Source organism: Cicer arietinum, chromosome 4 (genome assembly GCF_000331145.2).
Source record: "Cicer arietinum cultivar CDC Frontier isolate Library 1 chromosome 4, Cicar.CDCFrontier_v2.0, whole genome shotgun sequence".
Lineage (NCBI taxonomy): Eukaryota > Viridiplantae > Streptophyta > Magnoliopsida > Fabales > Fabaceae > Cicer > Cicer arietinum.
In genome coordinates, this window is record NC_021163.2 from 4,262,748 (window position 1) to 4,284,287 (window position 21,540).

Below are 21,540 nucleotides of genomic sequence, written 5' to 3' on the forward strand. Positions count from 1 at the left end.
TATATATAGTAAAAATAAATATACTCCTCTAATTGTTTTTTATAGAAAAATAATATTTTATTAATAAAAAACAAGTCATCATTTTAAAGATAAGAAAACAAAAGTATTAAACTCAATCAATATTTACATTTATATGAAGAGAACTTGTCAGTGAGACCTTAATCTTTTCTCCCCGTAATTGTCTGTCAGCCGCGTGGAAATAAGCTATAATGAATTAGGTCTTGCAAGAAATAAATTTTATCTAAAAACAATCAAATTTAAGTTTGGTATGTTATTTTTAGGCGTGAGTTAAACTATGTTTTTGAAAGTTTGACATAATAGTTATCCTAACGAAATATTTTATATTAACTCTTAATTGGAATTTATATTCAAATAAATTAACGAGTTAATAGATCAACGAAATCAAATTTTATTTTAAAATCTAAAATGATATTTTAAAAAATTCAATTTTATAAAATATCTATTTAAATTCTATTTTATAATAATATCGTTAAATATCTTAACACAAAAATATACAATTTCATATAATTATAATTTATAACAATAATTTATTTATATTTATTTAAATCAATCTATTTAATTTATTTCAAAAACTTTTTCTATGCATGTAATATGGCTTCCTTTTAATTAAATAAACTTTTAAAAAATCCTTTTTATATAGTTAAAATAAATGTGATATATTTAGAGCTTATGAAGTCTAAGCCATAAGCGTCGAATCTGGCTTATTTACACCCTTATCCATCATGGATATAAATAAAGTTGGTAAGAGTTTCATCTTCACCTAACATAATACTTTCTTTGAAGTACGGATGCTACTATAATACTAACAAAATTCTAATATTAAAAGTGATTAATTACAGTTTTGGTCCCTCTATTTTAACTGAATCGTGAAAGTAGTCCCTCTATTTTGTTTCTCTCCAGTTTTGGTCCCCCAAGCAGAATTTTGGTCCAAAACTTGATGAAATTTCATTTTTTTTGCATTTATTTAAGTCACACAATGCCTCAAGATCTTATTTGCAATAATTGTACATGAAATATATGACCATAAATGGTGTAGTACGGCTTTAAAAAATAAATTTTCATCAAGTTTTGGACTAAAATTCTGTTTGGGGGACCAAAACTAGGGAGAAACAAAATGGAGGGACTACTTTCGCGATTCACCTAAAATAGAGGGACCAAAACTGCAATTAAGCCTATTAAAAGTTAAAAAATAGTAACGGTTTCATAAAAAAATCGGTAACGGTTACTTGTAGTTCAGATCTAAAATATATTATTTGATCCTACTTGAACTTATTTATGCCAATTAGCAATTAGTTTCCCTTTTTTTTTGGGCCAAGATAGCTTACAATTTTTGTTTAAATAATAATTTTGTAATTGTTCAAAATCCTTAAAAAAATGTCTAAAATTTGAATTGTTGATAAAAAAAACTTAAGTGTTCCTAATAGAGATTTTATCAACTAGTAAATATTTTACAATTTATTTTATCTTACCGTTTTGATTCTCAAAAGAAAAAATTGTTTCAGTAATTCAGAATTTAACCGTAAATAAATAAAATTTAATTAATTATTAATTTTAATTAGAATTTAAATTTGAGTTCTTAAAAATAATTTATTCATCAAAATTTATCATTTATTTGAAATTTTAATACTTTACATTTATAACATAATAAAAAGAATCTTCTTAGAAAAACAAAAAACAGCCAATGCCATATATATATATATATATATATATATATATATATATATATATATATCACTAACCTGCTTAAATTTCAAAGGCAAAAATAACCATTCTTGTTTAACTTCTTAATGGAAGCTAACTTTATGGTTTCTGTTCCATTGATGTTGCTAAATATTATTACTCCTTTTGTTTTACTTTCTCTCCATGCTAAAGCTGAAAGTTCCACCTATATAGTCCACATGGACAAATCCCTCATGCCTCAAGTCTTCACAACCCATCAAAATTGGTATGAATCAACTCTTCAATCCACAAATTCAGAAGTTGACCAATCAAAAAAATTATTGTACACTTACAATCATGCCATGCATGGATTCAGTGCAGTGCTATCATCAAATGACTTAAACACCCTTAAAAAATCTCATGGTTTTGTCTCAGCATACCCTGACCGAACAGCCACAATAGACACAACACATACCTTTGAGTTTCTTTCATTAGACCCTTCAAAAGGGTTATGGAATGCATCAAATTTAGGTGAAGGTGTTATTGTTGGTGTTATTGACACAGGTGTTTGGCCTGAAAGTGAAAGCTTTAAAGACATTGGAATGACAAAAAACATCCCAACAAAATGGAAAGGAACATGTGAAACAGGACAAGACTTCAACACTTCAATGTGTAACTTGAAATTAATTGGAGCTAGATATTTCAACAAAGGTGTAATTGCTTCAAAAAAACCAAATGTGAAAATCAGCATGAATTCAGCTAGAGACACACAAGGACATGGTAGTCACACATCATCAACTGTTGCTGGAAACTATGTTAAAGATGCATCTTTTTTTGGTTATGCAAAAGGTGTTGCAAGAGGGATTGCACCAAGAGCTAGAATTTCAATGTATAAAGTTCTTTGGGATGAGGGTCGTCAAGCTTCTGATGTTCTTGCAGGAATGGACCAAGCTATTGATGATGGCGTTGATGTTATTTCAATCTCCTTGGGATTTGATAGTGTTCCACTTTATGAGGATCCAGTTGCAATAGCTTCTTTTGCAGCTATGGAAAAGGGTGTTGTTGTTTCATCTTCTGCTGGAAATGAAGGTCCAAAACTTGGTACTTTGCACAATGGAATCCCTTGGCTTTTAACTGTTGCAGCAGGTAGTATTACAAATCTTGATAGAAAACATAGGGTAGAGAAAATATACAAAATGAATATATGATATTACTGACTTTTACATCTCATAGGTACAATTGACCGTACTTTTGGTAGTTTGGTACTTGGAAATGGCGAAATTATTGTTGGTTGGACTTTGTTTCCTGCTACTAATGCTATAGTTCAAAATCTTCAACTTGTTTACAACAAAACTCTATCACCATGCAACTCATTTAATCTTTTAAGCGAAGCTGCAACACGAGGGATCATTATATGTGATTCATTAGAATCAGTCTCAGTTATTCACCAAATCAATGTTGTTACTTCCGCAAGTGTTGTTGGCGCTGTGTTTATCTCAGAAGATCCAATACTTATTGAAACTGGAAGAGTTTTCTCACCAAGTATTGTAATTAGTCCAAAACACAAAAAATCACTTATCCACTACATAAAAAGTGTTGAATTTCCAATTGCTAGCATCAATTTTCAACAAACATTTGTTGGAATCAAACCAGCACCTTCGGCTGCATATTACACTTCAAGAGGTCCTTCCAAAAGTTATCCAAAAATCTTAAAGCCTGATGTAATGGCACCAGGCTCTAATGTTCTAGCGGCTTATGTTCCAACTCTATCGTCAGCTAGAATTGGAACAAACATTTATTTATCAAATGGTTACAATATTTTATCAGGAACATCAATGTCATGTCCACACGCGTCAGGTGTTGCCGCTTTGTTGAAAGCGGCACATCCTGAATGGAGTGCAGCTGCTATAAGATCAGCAATAATTACCACTGCTAATCCAAATGATAATACAAATAATCCAATTATGGATAATGGTAATTTATCACAATTTGCTTCACCACTTGCTATGGGAGCTGGTGAGATTGATCCTAATAAAGCATTGGATCCTGGTTTCATATATGATGCTACACCACAAGATTATGTTAATCTCCTTTGTGATTTTGGTTATACACATAAACAAATCTTGACTATTACTAGATCAAAGGTTTATAATTGTGATAACCCTTCATCTGATCTTAATTATCCTTCTTTTATTGTTTTGTATGGTAACAAAAAAAGAACAATGGTGCAAAAGTTTTTGAGGAGTGTGACTAATGTTGGAGATGGTGCTGCTAGTTATAAAGTCAAGGTGACAAAACCAAAAGGGTGTGTTGTTACTGTGTTACCTGAGAAATTAACATTTAATTATAAGAATGAGAAGTTGAGTTATACTGTTGAAATAAAGTATAAACGGAATAAGAAGGAATTAAATGTGTCATTTGGGGACATTGTTTGGATTGAAGAGGGTGGTGCACGTACTGTTAGGAGTCCTATTGTTGTGGCATCAAATGATATTGTTTGACTGTTGAAGTTTGAGGTTTCTTCTTTTCACCATCACTATTCACTTGTTCCCCTTCTTTTTAGACTGAAAAAATAACTATTATCTCCCTCCCTTAATAATTGATTTACTTTCAAAGAAAAATTGTCATAAAATAATTGACAATTTCAATTATAAATGTATTTTTTTTCTATTGTATCTTTTAATTTTTTTCAATTTAATATTGATAATGCTTCAATAGTTAACAAGGTTAATTTGATAAAAGTATTGTTTTTTTCTTTCTTTTATATATTTTTCTTATGTCAAAATATCAAATAATTCAATTATTTTTAACGAATTGAGTAATAAATCTGGCGGTTCTCGGATTCAAATTAATTATTCATTAATGAGGACAAAAACTTTGGTATCAATGAATTAATTTGGTTGTTTTTGTGCAACAAACATGGGTCTTACCAATGATTCTTCGTTCCTTTGTTTATTTAAAGAAATTAACAACGTACATGTCTCATCTAGGAACAACACTATGTTAATAGTTAATAGTAATAGTTTACGTGAATCACTTCAATTTTATAACACTTTGAGTGTAATTTTTCCACTTTTGTCCAATCACAGATTACCAGTGTTTTATTTTTCAAAAGAGATTAGTTTGTGTGTAAGTTTTATAACTAAGTGGTTATTAAAATCAAACATTTATGGCCTTCTAAAAAAGTCAAACATTTATGAGTCTCATATAAACATAATTAATTAGCTTTGTAATTTTTTTACACTACTAATACATATCGACTAAATCTACAATTAATATTGATAATGCTATAGGATAAAAAACAACTATTAACATTGCCTCTGCACAAAAACCATCTATTAAAATAGACGGTGTAGATATTCTTCCAGGGACAAATACCATTCTCAAGATTTTTTTTTTTCAGTATATTTTTTAGTTAAAAGTCAGAGACAAATCCTTTAAAATACAAATATCTATTTAAACGATTAACTTTTTCTAACAAATATTTGTTTATATATATTGACTACAGATTCAACTCAAAATCTTATACCTTATTCCTGAAATTTCATGTTATGCGTGGCATAGTTGACATATAATTATGTGTTGGAAAGCAAAATCATCTTTCATAAACAAATGAAACTCTATCTCCTTGATAACTATTAAAAATAAATAAATTAGAACAGAAATTTGGATAGTAAAACGTGAAATTCACCTCTTTGATCACTAAAAATTTGATGATATAATTTCATTTGTTTTTTCCTCTCTAATTCTGGTCACTAATCTTATAATTTTCCTCTCTAATTAAACAAAACTAACTAATTAAACAATACTACATGCTATGTCTTCAGCAACAACAACAAAAATGCATGGAAATTCAACCATAATATAAACAAATGTCTGACTAAAACAAATCTCTGTACATCACGTGTTAGTTTTTTAATTCTTTTTCTTTTGAACTTGATCTTGTGTTGAAATTATCAAATCTATTAAACAAACTAACCTTCGAGTATTTATATTTTTAATTGCCGACAGCATATTTAGAAGGGATGATTAAGTAATTAGCTCTTGTTAACAATAATCTTGGCATGCTTTAGACACACAAACACATTGTATCTAACGCCAAAAATAGTAACCAATTTGAAGCTTTTATTTCCATTAGAGACAAGTTCATATTGAAGTCGCCGAACAATCCAAAACCAATAAAGATCATAATAAGATGAATGTTTATTCAGCTCGTCAAGTTTCCTCGATTTTTTACCACATTCTAACTTTTACTTATTTTTTTCCATTTTTTACTCAAAATAATGTGACGAAAAACAATTTTTTATAAGACTTAGTTGATAGTGTTGAAGAATTTATAACAAAGTGATTTAAAAATAATTCATGTTTAAAAAATTAAAAGTATAAATTCTATTCCTCACATGAATTTGGATTTTCTTAGAAGATATCTTTAGATTTTCTTATTTTTTCTTAGCACATATCTTGAGTAGAGGCATTTTCCTTCAAATGTACACAAGTAAGTTGCAGAGTATGTCTAGTCTAACAGGATTCAACACTCCTAACTATGATCTGTTTATTATGTAGATAAACATCATGATTTTTGTAAAAGAACCAAGAGTAACCTGAAATATGAAGATTTTATGCATGCTCTGTCTGTTCATAAAAGTTGATGAATTTCAGCTAGTCTTGTGACTAGAATAAATGATCAACCTCAACCTCAACCTCATGAGCATTTTCATAATGACAATAATAATCATCTAAAGTTGATCAATTTTAGACCTTTAAAATAGCACCATATGTATCTGGTGATAAGGATTTCACATAAGAAATGAGTACTTGAAATCATTGTTGCACAAAATTATTGAAAAATATTAAATAAAATAAACATGGGTAGGCAATAAGACAAAAACAACAAGATCACTCCCAATTCCTTTTGATTGGGGTGACATTCCTGAACAGAGATAGATGCCTGCATATTGCAAGAAACATAATCTTATAGTAAGTAATTGATTCAGCATGATTTAGACTTAGGCCTTATTTCGATTCCTTGAACAAGAAGGCCACCCTTCCAATCACCAGCCTTGACTTCGTTAACCCCAATCTCCACCTCCTTATCATCTCCTCCTTGATTGAAGAACTCTCCCAATTCTATCTCCAACCACCCATCTTCTCTCTCCTTGGGATACTTGTGCTGCAAATCATCAACATTTTCTGTGGGTACTACTGGCACTTCCTCAGAACGAGTTCGATTGAATAACCCGATACGAGCACGGCGAGGAACAATCTGGTATCTTAGCCTTCGTCCTCTTTCTGCATCCAAGAATACATTTCGCTGGGTAGTATCACATCCAGCAATTGCAATGGAAGCTTCTACTGGCTGATATTCAAACCCATAGGATCCATTAGCACCACTCGGCTTAAATACAAGGTATGCTCCGTACAAAGTCTTTGGGGATAGTATGCTAGTGTTGATCCACCCCCGTATTTCAAACCAACACACACTAACCAGTTCAGCCACCTCAGAAAACCTGCATAACAAAATATTTAAATTATTTATAGGTCAATTTAGTATCACAAGGAAGACCTAATCTAGTATAATACTGAATAACTAATTTACCTCGCATCTGGAACACAAATCCACCTCCAATACCTCGGAGTGTCTCCCCATACAATAAACAGACTCCTCGCTGATAACATGTACCATTTCTTCCCATTTATTTTATCCAGTTGAAAGCTCTGTTTCCACATTATTTCAACATCTACGTTACTAATCTAATTTCATTCGTAAATCAGGGGGATAATGTAACCGATAAATAAAATTCAAAATAAAGTCAACACATCAAAAATTGAAAAATGAAATTACCTTTTTACCATCCTCTATGAGGAGAGGTTTGTGACGGAGATTGAGATAAATATCTTTCTTGGAAAGGAGAGAAAAGGAATTATGTATGTCGGTAGAAGATTGAGAAATAATAGAATGATAATCAGATGGCAAAAACTTATCCCAAACAGCATCAGATTCAGCGGCGGATCTGAAAGTCCATGAAACCAAAGAGAGTCTTCCAACATCTCGAGGAGATGTAAAGGACAGAATATTTGCTATACAACCTTCAGGTAGATTGTTAAATTCAGCACCATCTTCAGCAATTACAACCATAATATTAAATATTAATTAATTTGTGTATGTGTGTGTGGCTTCGGTTTTGTGATTGTGTTGTTTTTTATAGGAAGCGGTTGAAATGAATAGGGAAGCTTAGCGGTTAAGTCTGGGAGAGTCGTATATGGTATCGTGCATATTTGCCACACAATCTGGACGATAAAAGTTATTAAAAAGGGTATTTATGCGAATGGATCTTTATCTTTATCTTTTTTTATTTATTTATTAATCGTCACATCTCACATGCTGTACTGTCGTGTCATTCAACCCTACTTGTTGGATCTTCCTTCACCTCTCCACCGAATTAGAAATTGCTCGACTTCTGCCTCTTACATACTTGGATTCTTTCCTTTTTCATCTTTTTCTATCAGACTTTTATGGAAATTCACTCACCGAGTTCGATACGCATTTATTTACTCTTCTCTATCGTCCAATCAATAAATTAATGGTGGGATTTGGTTATACTTAAAAAGACATTATAAATTTTTATAAATTTCTTTCTGTGTGATTTTATAACATATATCGAGAGAAATTTATATTTAATTTTAAATATTTTAAATTTTATTTTATTTAAATTTTCTTTTATTTAATTTTAAAAAAAAATTTTATTAAATATTTATGTTTTTATGATTATTACAATCAAAACCTTAAAAATTACACAAATTTATCGACAATATTGAGAGAATTTTGAATTTTAATTTTGTTAATTAGAAATTTGGATTATCAATATAAATATTGACACTAAAAAAAAGATAAATAATAATTTGTTATCATAAAAAAAAATAATTAATTTTTTATTTTTGTGTAACTTAAAAAATAGTAAGATGTATTTTATCTTAATGATATTAAAAATAACACATGTTTTAATACACTATATTAAGACTGTCTCTTTTATAGACTAAAATTTATATATATTTTATTAAATTTATATGAGGCTTAAACAATTTAGTGAAATTTGTATGAATTTCAATCAACACAAAAAAATGTGTTGAAATGTGTACATTAAAAAATTTGTTTTTAACACTGTAATTCGATTTTGGATAAGGGGTGAAGAGTAGCATACTAATAGGGTGGCTTACCCATTTTTTTTTAATAAGTTGGTATTTTTTATTTTTTATTTTGTATATTTAACTACTCTAAATAAGTCTATTGATAAAAAATAATAAGGACAAGATAGTTAAAAATTTATTAGATGATTGATAATTTTAATTTTTTTTTTATTTTGATTACTATTCAATAACTATAAAGAGAGTTTTATGAGCATTGAAAATTGTAAAACTAAAACTCATAAATAAAATAGGTGATTGGTTTCTTGCAAATAAATTTATTTATATTAAAAAATATATTGTTAGTCTATTTATTACAAAATTAATTATAGGTGAATTTGACTATTTAAAACGTTCTTGAACTCAATTTGTTTAGTTATTATTTTCAGTTGTTATTTATTTTATATTGCATTAATTTACATTGTATTTAAATGAAAACTATTGTGATTTTAGTTTTTTCTAGTTTCGCCCCTGTTTCGGATTAACGGCGAAAATGGTTCACCACCCGAAACTATCCGCAATTTCAACTGCAGACAATTTGGATCACTTACTCACCATATAATGAAAATAAATTAAATAAAATTACTATTGTTTTGTCTTTTCCTATGGAAAAATGGGCTAAGCCCCAACCGTAAAAAACAACGAAACAATAGTCTAACTCTTTGGTATAAATAACAACACTCTTATTTATAACATGGTAAAGGAGGTAAAAGAAATAACTGCATCAATTTTTTTTTATCTTGATGTGTCGTATAAAGATCAAATTTAGCTCACAAAAAATATGGTAGAGGAATAATAATCTAACTAATTCAAGATATCTTACATATGATGAACTATTAACGAATAGGAATGTCTAACTATGCATCCATCAAAATCAGATTCGTAGCAATTATAGAATCAAACTTTATGGCAATAGATGTAAATCAATTATCAAAACCAACTTCAACCTCTTACAAATAGCCCACAATTTTGTTATAGGAATGGAACAAATACCTAGAGATGTTGTATAATCAAATATAAAATTTCTAAATTGGTCACAATCACCAGCGTCATGGTTGGTGATTACACCATCTCTATTTAGCTTTAAACGACCATCAGCAAAAAAATATAAAACGATGGAAAACATCTCATTGTCAACAGAGACGTAGTAGCAAGTCAAAAAGTCAAGACCAAGGATTGAATAATGGCCGTCTTCTTGTAATTAATTCTCATGATTAAAGTTTTAACTGGCGCAGTATAGTTGTTTAACACCAAATCATTATGAACCATTCACAAGCAATTCATATCAACCACAAATGTAATCAATCGGTTGACATCCAAAAATCAACAAGAACTTGAAATCAAAAAGTCTTTGTCACACATCTTTATTACTAGAGTCGTCTATGAAAACCTAAATAACAATTCATTAATACATAAACATGTGACATACTTACCTAAATCATCTAACGATGAACACAATTATCATTGATAAGGAGACAATTACGAACAACCTTCCTGAACAAAACTACAAGTGTTTGCAACTCCAGCCAATGTCTGATCAAGTGATAGAGCTCATTAGAAAACGACCTATCAACACTTCTTGAAATAGCATTAGTTGTGCAAAAAGAGAAACAACCATTAGACTCACCACACCAAATAAAAGAATCAGACACATTGATATCACTCGAGAGAGGCAATGCGAGAATATGATTGACAACATCAATAGAGACATCATACTGAACTATTTTTTTTGTCATACCACATATTTTCAATTATTCATATAAAAGTGGAGTGATGTAGCAAAACAAAGAATAATCACATTATTTACCACCAATCTTATATTTTAGTTTAGTACCCATATTTTTTTTTAAATCATACCAGAAATCGCAATTTCTTATAATTTTCAGTGACTTAAATTTTAGTTCTAGTAGTGTATTAAGGCATTGGATCTATTTTAAATAAATATTTGCTACTCACGCACAAGCCATAACTTATCTTCCATTCTCACTCCCTTCACTTGAAGAGAATGGACTCCAGGGTGAAAGATATTTAATATCGTCAATCAAATGTCAAGTACCTGGCCTTCATAGTTGAATTGAGGGGAAGCAAATTCATATTGTATTATTACAATATATAGTTGAAACGTCCAAAAACATTTATCCCATTATATACTGAACTACGATAATATAATTATGATAAGCAATATAATTTGTGCATAAAATTTTCCGAAGAGACAGTTTGGAACAAGATTTATGAAACATGGTATGTAAAAAAGTTGAGACTTCAAATCTTCAAGCACAAGACCCCTGCATAGTTCAGTAAATGTTGTTTAATAGTCTTCCTTAGGCCTAACTTCTATTCCTTCAACAAATAAACCTCTCTTCCACTGACCACCATTTATCTCGCAAACACTCATCTTGACTTCTTCATCTTCGACGCCTGAATTGAAGAACTCTCCCATCTCAATCTCCAACCACCCATCCCTTCTCACACTAGGACGTTGCAGTCCTGCTACTCTTCTGTTGATGTTGCGCTGCCGCCGCTGCTGACTACCTCTCACATTTGGATCCAAACAAACAAGTTTAGTTCTACTATGGCCACCTTCGACACCAACTGATAACTCCACAGGACAGTGTTCAAATCCCGAGGCATCAATCATCTTGAACACAAGATACACAGCATACAAAGTATTTTTGGACAAGGCAAGGGTGTTTACCATCCCACGAATTTCAAGCCAACACACCTGATGAAGCGCAGCAACTTCAGGGAACCTGTCCAAAATTTGTGCACAGAAGTTGCAAAGATAAGAATACAGAAACTGAGGAAAAAAGTGGAAAGTGATTCATAACACACATGTGTAAATACAACAACAGTGCAGACTCATCAACTAAAATTTGGAAGCTGTAAACCAGGTATAACTAAATTAACAGATTAACTTAATTCTAACACAGAAAATGTAGCCTTTTTTCGCTTTTTCAGAGCCAGTACACGATTATGAAAAAGCATACGCATGACATAAGAAGCTAATAACTCAAAGAGTTATAGTTGGGTTGGGAGACTTATGATACAGAAGCTAATTTCGTTATTTGTTCCTAAACGGGAGAGGGAACTGTGTTGATAAGGAGAGTAGCAGCAGATAAGCAATCATTTAAATAGAAGATGGGTGCCCAAGACTGAGACAGTAAACATTTGTCACATTCAGGAGATGTTGGTTTTTATTCTCAACAGACTTGTAATTGTATTGCAGTCTCTCAACTCAACACATGAAATTGATATGAAGTTCACTTAGTTGCAAGGAAATCAGTTAAAGCCAATTCTTTCACATTGTAAGATTTGAAAGACAGAATGAGAGGAAATACATCTAGCCAGCATAGTCAATTTGTCAAGAACATGTGTAGCAATACCAAGGCTTAAAATATAAGCTGTGTCTTTAGTTGGAGTAACAAACAAATTGGCAGAGATTTTAAAAATTTGGTAAAATGTTGTATTGAAACTTGGATGCGGGAGGGAGATAGATGATCGAAGAGCATGGATACATGCTGCTGATAGTTAGCTGAAGTGAAATGGTGGAACAGACTCCAAATTGTAAACCACAGGGGCATCAGAAACTTGTCCAATCACTGGTTGGACTGAAAGGGCTTTAGATTTGGGTTTCAACCCGAGGGGTAGTTATGGATTTTGAAACATTTAAATTATATATGGTGTGGGCCTAGAACACCACATTGGCACCAACTGGTCAATCATTCTTCATTAACTTGGATTAGAAGTTTCACCAACAGGCAGTTGAAAATATAATAGCAAAACTCAGTTGATCCTTAGCAGAAGAGGGAAGAGCAGATTCAACCTCTCTTTGTTTTTCCTCTTGAATGACCAAGAAGAAAAATTTGCTGACTAGGGGAATAGGATCCATCAACAGTAATTGACCACTAATATGGGAAATAGAATCATTCAAGCTCATAAAAAAAGGACATGACATACTCAACTTGAGAGCGTAATCAGTAATATGGCTTGATTTGACCAAAAAGAACAACCATTGTGGAGCTTAAAGTAATTATATTCTTCTCAAATGGCCTTGAGTTTGGTGAAATATTGGATGTCATAAAGCCAGTTTGTTACAGCTTATTTTTTAAAAGAATCACTTTTCTTAAAAATTAAGAGTTTTCATGTGTCTATTACAGTTTTTGAAAGAAATCGGAATCAGAAAATCATTTAAAAAATGCTTCGAATGAAAATCATTTTATATAACTGATTTTTTTTTAAATGATTTTCATAACGCTAAACAAGCACAAAATAGTTTTTTCTTTAATCTCTAACAAATGATCTCTAAATAATCGAATGCCACAATCATTTTTGATTTTATAATTCATAACAAAGGAACCATAAAGATACATATATATATAGTTTTAACACAAGAACAAAAAACATAATTGAATTAAAGAAATAGAAAAGTAAAAAGCTAACCTGGACTCAGGCATAGGAATCCAGTTCCAATATACCGTAGTATCACCCCAAACAATGAAGAGAGATCTGGCAGCAAGCATGTAACACTTTTTCCCACTCTTTCTCTCCAATTGAAAACTCTGCATTTAATATATCGAAATATTAATACAAAATCCAACAATCAATTCAGTTTATATTTTATATATCTCTCTACGTAAGCCCTAATATTTGAGAAATCGAAGGTTACCTTTTTAGCATTGTCGATGATGATAGGTTTATGGGGATCAGAAAGAGCGAGATAGAAAGCTTTTTTTGTAGGAGCGTTGAGAAGGGAAGGAGAGTGTGGGATGATGGAGGAAATGAAATTGGAATCGAAAGGGAGAAAGCAATTCCAGACAGCGTCGGAATCAGCGGCAGATCGGAAAGTACTGGAAACGAGGGAGAGACGGCAGGCGTCAAGGGGAGTAGTGTGAGACAGTATGGCAGCTATGTCACCTTCTGGCAATTCTTCAAGCTCTGTCATTCTTATTCTTTTGCTTAGTAGCTAAGAAAAAATGTATCTCCAAATGCTTTCAATCTCTGCACCATTTATACTTTTTTTTTTGGATTAATAAGTATTTAATTTTATAAAAAAAATTCAAAAATAATTTTTAATTTTAGTAAAAGAAATCAATTATTGTTTTTTCTGTTATAAAATATATTTAATTATTCATTAATCTTTAAATTTTAGAATAATTTTTTATAAGTATCTTTAAAATATTACAAAAAATTATAAATTTATAATTTCAATTTAATTAAATATGATTTTTTTTAAACAATTCAAGATATAAGTATGAAAATATGAATATAAAAATTGAATTTTAAAATAATTTTTTTGTATAAATACTTGTTATAACATAGTGGACATATTTCAAAGAAAATTATTCAAAAATATATGTTATAATTCAGCATGAATTAAAATTATTTATATAACAATTTTATAAAAGTAAAATACATGAATTATTTTTTTTGCTATGATTAAAAATTAATTTTTAAAATTTTAGAAAAATTAAAAATTTATTTAATTCATTTTTTTAAGTGAAAAATATTATATGTATTTTATAATCCAATAAAATTAATGTATTTTTTCACATCACAATTTCACCTCATTTTAATGGTATAACTCTCAAATCAGTTTAAAGTTAATTTACATTCAGGGATAGAACCAAAAATATGTTAGACGAGGGTTGAAAAAATTAATCTTACATAATACATATTAAAACTAATGATTTTTTTTTTTTATATTGAGATCAATATATATATATATATATATATATATCTTGATGTAAAAAAATTAGTATGTTACAACTATTCATAAACATAATTTTAATAAAAATTAAATATCTTTAATAATCTAACATTCATGGTTGACCAATAATATATTAAAAAAAATTATATTAATAATATATATAAATTAAAACATGAATCCTTAATATGCAATGGAATCCTAATAACAGTCAAATTAAACTAATAACAGTATTACTTGTTTTTACTTGTAGCAATATTAATATATAGTACATATTATAATCTATTTGGCCTTTAGAAAGTATATATTGTAGTTTATATACACATTATATAACTTCGTTTAATGGGTTGTAACGATGAGCAGAGCAGTGTTGAATTTTGAACTGATATATTAGGGTGGTCGTAATTTCAAGATTTGAATAGATAAATAAATAATATTATATTATAATGTATATAAGAATTTTAAGATATAAATTTAAAATATTTTTTGAGAGAGGCGGTAAATCTAAATTTGATTTACATTTTTAATAATTAAAATTTAGGTAGAATTTATTTTATTTTATAATTATAGTAGTTGTTTTTGTATTTTTTTTATAAACTATTCTTTCTGAATTTTTTTTATAATAGATATTTGTATTATAAATTGGTTTATAAATATTTGATTTAGGGTGTCTTAGAGATTTTAAAGACTTTGTTTTAATCTTAAAAACTTGAGGCTAATAAAAAAATACAATTTTATTAATTAAAAAATTAGTAAAATTAATTTTAATCCATATATAGTTGTCAATCTATATGATACATGTCATTTGATCAGATTAATTCGTGTAAGAAGAAAATATACAAGCATGTTACATTCACATATTAGACTCAAATATATATTTCGATAACTTAACAACTACAATTCAACTCATAAAATACATCCATTATAGATTCCAAAATTACAATAACATGCACAACAATATTTATATTTATTAACACGTGTCATGTATAATACAAATTCATCATCGATTAAAATATATTAAACTACAACTATCATATAAACTTATATAATTTGATTTTTACAACTTTTGTCACAGTTAATAATTATTATTTTTCAATTTTTTTAACATAAATAATTATTATAAAATTTAAGTACTATCATACGTACAATCAAATTCATACGTAAAATTTCCTCAAAATTATATGACAATTCTATATTCATCCCCATAAATACAGAGAAGATAAAGATAAATGTCTAATATAATTAAAAAAATAATTATAAAATTTAGATACATAAATTATAAATATAAAAAATTAAATATACTTTTTCTTATGTGTAAAATCAACCTAGTTGAGTAAATTGTCAATTTAATTTTTAAATTTTTAAAAGTCAATTATTTTAATCTTAAAATTTGCAAAATAAAAATAAATTATAATCTTAGTAATTTACACACTTAAATGACATGTGGTAGCCCTATATTATAGAAATATAAATTTTATATAAATAAGGTAAATTAAAAATAAAGTAAAATTTATTTTCTTTTTCTTTTTGAATTTTTATTTTTAATATTTTTCACAAAGTTACAAATTTTATCAAAAATATTAATATAATAAATTAAAATTGTTTGGAAACTCATCCAATTATAAAAAAGTAATTTACCTATCTATATTATATACAATTTATCTATTATTATAAAAAAATAAAAATAAAAAAAGTAAAAAAATACAACTTATCTATATCTAGCTATACTATTTACGATAAGAATTAAATTCACATTGAATGCTATGTAAAAAAAAAATATAATTCTAATATTAGTTATTTACACACCTAAATGACATGTGGCAACGCTACACTATCCAATCATGAATTTCATTTAAATTATTAAGAGATTCTTGCATTTGAATAGGTTCAATTTCTTAGTTAGAGATACTAATTTTTGGGATAAATAACTAGTTTTTTCTCTAAAAATATAATATGTGATGTAGTTATTTTGATCTCTAATTTATTAAAAAATTTAAATTAAATATCAAATGATCAAAATAGTCTTTGAAAAATATAATATATTATCATTAAAGTTCATAAAAGATATAATTTATTATTAAAATAGTTCATAAACTTTAATGACTAAATGACTACTATGTTGATAATTTGATTATTAATTTGAGTTTTTTGTTAAGTCAAATAAAATAATAGTGTTATATATTTTTATATATAGTGTATTATAATTGTTCTTATTTATATTTAGTGTACTAAAATGATAGTTTATCCGTGTTTGTTTTATTTATCAATGATAAATATTTGTCTGATACATGCATTTTTTTATATTTAATGGTGACCAATCTTTGTCCCGAATTTTGTTGTATATCAGTGAAAAATATTTATCCCGTGTTATTTTATATTTATCAATAGTAAATATTTATCATATGTGATATTTTTAATATTTTTTTAGTGACAAATATTTATCTCATATTTTTATATTTTATTAGTGATAACTATATATGTCCCGTAATTTTAATATTTATTAATAAGAAATATGTCATGTGTAATTTTCGAGTATTCCAAATGACATATTTTATATTTTTAATATGTATTAGTGATAGATTTTTGTTTTTTTGTGCTTTTTTATATTTATTAGTGACAACTATGAGTCATATATTTTTTATGCATCAAAAAACATATATTTGCCTTGTGTTTTATTATATTTATCAGTGATAAATATTTATCTTGTATTGTTTATTTATTTATCATTGATAAATATTTGTCCCATATTTTTTATATTTATCAGTGAAAAATATATATCACGTATGCTTAATGTATCAATAATATATATTTATCATGTACTATTTTATAGGGTTAAATATATTTTTAGTATATATAGATATACCAAATTTCATTTTTAGTTTATCTAAAAAATTAATTTGAACTTCGGTTATTCTAATATTTCTGTTACCAATACTAGTCCTTATTTTTATAGAAAATATCATGTCACATATTCCATGTGACTTTTTTTTATCACATATCACTGATAAGATTTTAAAATATCATTAGTTTAATAATTTAATCTTGTATCTTTATTAATTTATCTATAACTTCAAATTAAAGATTAAATTGTTAAATTAAAGATTAAATAGTTAAATTAATAAATTAATTATATTTTAAAATCATTATAATGACATGTCATAAAAAAAAAAGTCAAATGCAACGTGAATTTTTGTAAAAAAATAAAGACTAAAATTGATAACCAAAATTTTAGAAGGATCAAAATTCGAATGAAATTTTTTAAAGGGACTACAAATGAAAGTTAATATCTTTAGAGGACTAAAAATATTTTTAATCCGGATTTAAGTTTATGAATTATAAATATTTATACCACCTTTATTTATCTATATTTAACGGTGATCAATATATATCCCGTATTTTGTTTTATACTTATCATGGACAAATATGTCTCTCTTACTTTTGAATGTATTAATGAAAAATATTTGTATAACTTTTTTATATTGATGTATGAAAATTATAGTTAGCATATTATGATTGTTTTCATTTTCTTTGACAAATATTTATTCTGGTATTTTTTAATATTTGTTTATGACAAATATTTGTCTCGTATATTTTATTCAAGGCATATCGAACACTAAATATTGATACTTCTCCCAATAGATATTTGAACTCGGACTCATCAAAGTAAAGCTCCTTCCACCAGCTGGAACCCGGTTAATATAAAGTCATAACTTTTATAAAAAAAAAAATTAATATACCTAAACTAATAAATTAAAATTGTTTGAAAAATCGTCGAATTATAAACAAATTAATCTATTTATCATACTATTTTTTTAAAGTAACCATTTTAAGTACAAATCATATACAAAAATCATAAATAATAATTTGCAGCTTAATAATATTTACTAACAGTAACATTGATTTTGTTTTTAAATTATCATATATAATTATTTTGTGAGCTTTAAAATGAATTTGGAGCACATAGCTTCCATTTTTTGACATAAGCCATTCACAATACTTGGGAAAACATGCAAATGACCTAATGGACTCTATAGCAAGGTAATTTTTGTATGTTCTAAGTTAATTATTAAAATTAATTTTTTTCAATGGTTATCCGAATTAAACTTTTTCATTAACAAATCAATATCAGAGCAATGGTTAATTACTTTAAGTGAATAATTGATTAATATGATAAAGTGACACATTGATTTATCTTCCACCAAATACAATTAACTATAATTTTAAATGTCATTAACTTTAATTTAATGTATACTCAAAATTGATATGTCTAATTAAAAATTAAAAACAATTAATTATAATTAAAAGTAAATATATTTTATAAATCTCATTAAAACAATTTTTTTTTCGTGAGCTTTTTTTCGTAACATTACTATATAATAGTTAATTGGAGAAAATTAATTAAACCATAGTAGCAACAAATAAAAAGGTTTATGGTATAACCAGTAATTGATTATGATTTTTTTTTTCTTTTCATTTTTCATACTCATTACATACTTCTTCAATCACTCCATCAATAAAAATAGTTTAGTGAATAAACAAAAGAACCCATTTAAATTATTTAAATGTTAACTTTTAAGGAACATAGACATTATTCTCAAGGTATTGCTTCAAAGGTTGTTAATAGTGTTACTATTTTGTTTACTCATCTTACAAATGAAAAAGACTATATGACAATTACAAAACTTACCAAATATTGATCATACTTAATGTGTTGCAATAAATAATTTGTAACCAAACTTTCATTTTATTTATAAACTTCCATATGTACATGTAGGCACAAATATCCTTTAAATATCATTTGAGACATCTAACTGATAGACAAAATTCATTTTATCGCTTTTCATATGAGAAAATTTGATGATCTATTCGCTGAAATTGCATAGATACATTGGTTTGATAAAATACATTAGATGAGGCTTATAATACAACACATGGGAATTTGTCAAAATTAGGGACAATATAGAGTACGACAACCACTTCAAAACATACAACAATTGAATAAGGTCCATAAATACAATTTAAAAAGCAAAGATCTAAACTAGCTAAATGTTAAATTTCTTGTGTTTTTTGCTTTTGTGAAAGAACAAAAAATGTCTGGAAGCATGTAAAATAAGAAATTGTTTTGTTTGATACTTGAGGTAACTCTTGTTGTTTCAAGGAAGGAGAGAATGTCATATGTAAAAAGTTAAAAATCATGTAACCACATAGAGTTAGTAGTTACATTGAGCAAGATAATCCAAACACTCTGTGATCCTAGTCCTCCGTTGAATCACCAGCACAAAGAAAGAAGTAAATGCAACCAATACAAATTGGCAACAACCCAAAGAGAAAGAATATTGATAGAAAGGGTTTCACAAGACCCAAACACCCGTATTACCTTACAATTTCCAAACACATGTGGTATAACACAAGTCTCCTTACTTCCCCTTCCCTTTGTCATACTTAAGAAGCCTTCAAAAAGATTCAATATTAATTAGAAAGTTAAAAACCTACAAGAAACGTTTACCACGAATAATGGAAGTGTATTAAGTAACTAATAGACTATAAAATATTGTCAAACTGTATTGTAATTCATGGGAGATGAATAGATGTTAAACATTATATTACCTGATAAAACTAGATAAAGCAAACTGCAAGTAGTATGAAAGAGTACTCTCGTAGAACTGCTACAATTTTATTGTCGTAACAATATTTGAATTAGATGACACATTAGTGGATGATGTGTCCCAACATTATTTGAGATTCTATTTTAAGATATTATAAATAGATATTGTTTGTAATGAAAGGAGAGTCAATCCTACTTCCTTCTTCATATTATGTTCTCACTCACTAATGTCTATGATCAAAGGTTGAGGGTTCCAAATCAATAAATGGAAGCAAATTCACACCGCATTATTAAATATATTATATAGTTGGAACAATCCACAAGAGGTCCATATCCAAAAGACAGGTATTCCAGTATATTGAAACCACAAATAAGCAATATAACTTGTGCACACACTTCACAAAGGGACAGTTTGAACAAGAATATATGTAACATAGTATGCGAAAAGTTGGGACTTCAAATCTGCAAACACCATTCTGCCATCCAAGACGCAAGACCCCTAGTGAATGTTGCTTAATTATCTTCCTTAAGCCTTACTTCGATTCCTTCGACAAAGAGACCTCTCTTCCAATTTTGACCCTTTATCTCCACAACACTCATCCGAACTTCATCATCTTCTAGGCCTGAACTGAAGAATTCTCCCATCTCAATCTCCAACCACCCATCGCTTCTCACACTAGGACGTTGTAATCCTATTACTCTGTTGTGCGGCCTACCTTCCACATTTGGATCCAAACAGACAAGTTTGGAACTACTATAGCTGCCTGCTCCATCAATTGTTACCTCCACAGGAAGATTCTGAAATCCCCAGTCACCGATCATGTTGAACACAAGATAAGCCGCATACTGAGTATTTGGGGACAAGGCAACGGCGTTTATCTTCCCACGAATTTCAAGCCAACACACATTGAGAAGCTCAGCAACTTCAGGGAACCTGTCCAAAAGTAGTCCACTAAAGTTAGAAACTTAGAATATAGGAACTGAGAAAATCGGACAGTGATTCATTACATCAGAGATGGAGTACTTTAGAGGTGTAGATAAATTAATAGTGTAGCTTCATGCACTAAAAAAATTGGAGGCCGTGACCAAGCATAACTAAATTATTTCAAGATGATAATGAAAAAATTCTCAGTTAATAAATTATATTGGCTGTTATAGGCAATATCACCAGTGCACCACCACTGGAGTGAGTACTAAGCTATGTAGTGAGACACCCATCTGATTAGGCGTGTCGCCGTGTCTGACACTCTTACGACACTTCAAACAAGTGCCAATAATTTTTTTTTCTTTGCTTCTACTCACCTAAAACACCCCTTGGGTACAGCTCAAACACATCTACGTGGTTATAATTGAGCAAGCACACACTCTT

At 28.4% G+C, this 21,540-nt stretch overlaps 4 protein-coding genes across 4 annotated transcripts in view; 1 reads left to right on the forward strand and 3 right to left on the reverse strand.

The window, feature by feature from the left end:
• The first annotated feature begins 1,794 nt into the window (after window positions 1–1,794).
• On the forward strand, window positions 1,795–4,262 carry LOC101509828 (subtilisin-like protease SBT3). Its single transcript, XM_004495955.3, has 2 exons — window positions 1,795–2,826; window positions 2,914–4,262. The coding sequence occupies exons 1-2, from the start codon at window positions 1,809–1,811 to the stop codon at window positions 4,179–4,181; spliced, it is 2,286 nt and encodes a 761-aa protein (XP_004496012.1). The 5' UTR covers window positions 1,795–1,808; the 3' UTR covers window positions 4,182–4,262.
• Window positions 4,263–6,446: 2,184 nt separating this feature from the next.
• On the reverse strand, window positions 6,447–7,966 carry LOC101503833 (putative F-box protein). The gene is made up of 3 exons (XM_004495490.4): window positions 7,523–7,966; window positions 7,277–7,395; window positions 6,447–7,187 (listed from the first exon to the last, which is right to left on the reverse strand). Exons 1-3 carry the CDS (start codon window positions 7,814–7,816, stop codon window positions 6,671–6,673), a joined length of 930 nt encoding a protein of 309 aa, XP_004495547.1. The 5' UTR covers window positions 7,817–7,966; the 3' UTR covers window positions 6,447–6,670.
• Window positions 7,967–10,936: 2,970 nt separating this feature from the next.
• LOC101504148 (putative F-box protein PP2-B12) lies at window positions 10,937–13,848 on the reverse strand. The gene is given in 4 exon segments (XM_073366921.1): window positions 10,937–11,182; window positions 11,184–11,612; window positions 13,303–13,421; window positions 13,529–13,848. Coding segments are annotated over 4 exon segments (882 nt in total). The 5' UTR covers window positions 13,805–13,848; the 3' UTR covers window positions 10,937–11,124.
• A 6,836-nt stretch (window positions 13,849–20,684) lies between these two features.
• The window catches only part of LOC101504470 (F-box protein PP2), a 2,401-nt gene continuing 1,545 nt past the window's right edge, over window positions 20,685–21,540 (reverse strand). Inside the window, 1 exon segment of the mRNA NM_001309716.1 lies at window positions 20,685–21,105. Coding sequence (NP_001296645.1) covers window positions 20,685–21,105 — 421 coding nt within the window.

What these genes read in the sequence shown, in the direction of transcription:
- LOC101509828 (XM_004495955.3), top strand. Translation starts at nt 1,809, where the DNA reads ATGGAAGCTAACTTTATGGTTTCTGTTCCATTGATGTTGCTAAATATT. An exon ending in GCTTTTAACTGTTGCAGCAG is followed by an intron (nt 2,827 to 2,913) that starts GTAGTATTACAA and finishes TACATCTCATAG; the next exon opens with GTACAATTGACCGTACTTTT.
- LOC101503833 (XM_004495490.4), bottom strand. Translation starts at nt 7,816, where the DNA reads ATGGTTGTAATTGCTGAAGATGGTGCTGAATTTAACAATCTACCTGAA. An exon ending in TCATAGAGGATGGTAAAAAG is followed by an intron (nt 7,396 to 7,522) that starts GTAATTTCATTT and finishes ATGTGGAAACAG; the next exon opens with AGCTTTCAACTGGATAAAAT. An exon ending in ATTTGTGTTCCAGATGCGAG is followed by an intron (nt 7,188 to 7,276) that starts GTAAATTAGTTA and finishes TTTGTTATGCAG; the next exon opens with GTTTTCTGAGGTGGCTGAAC.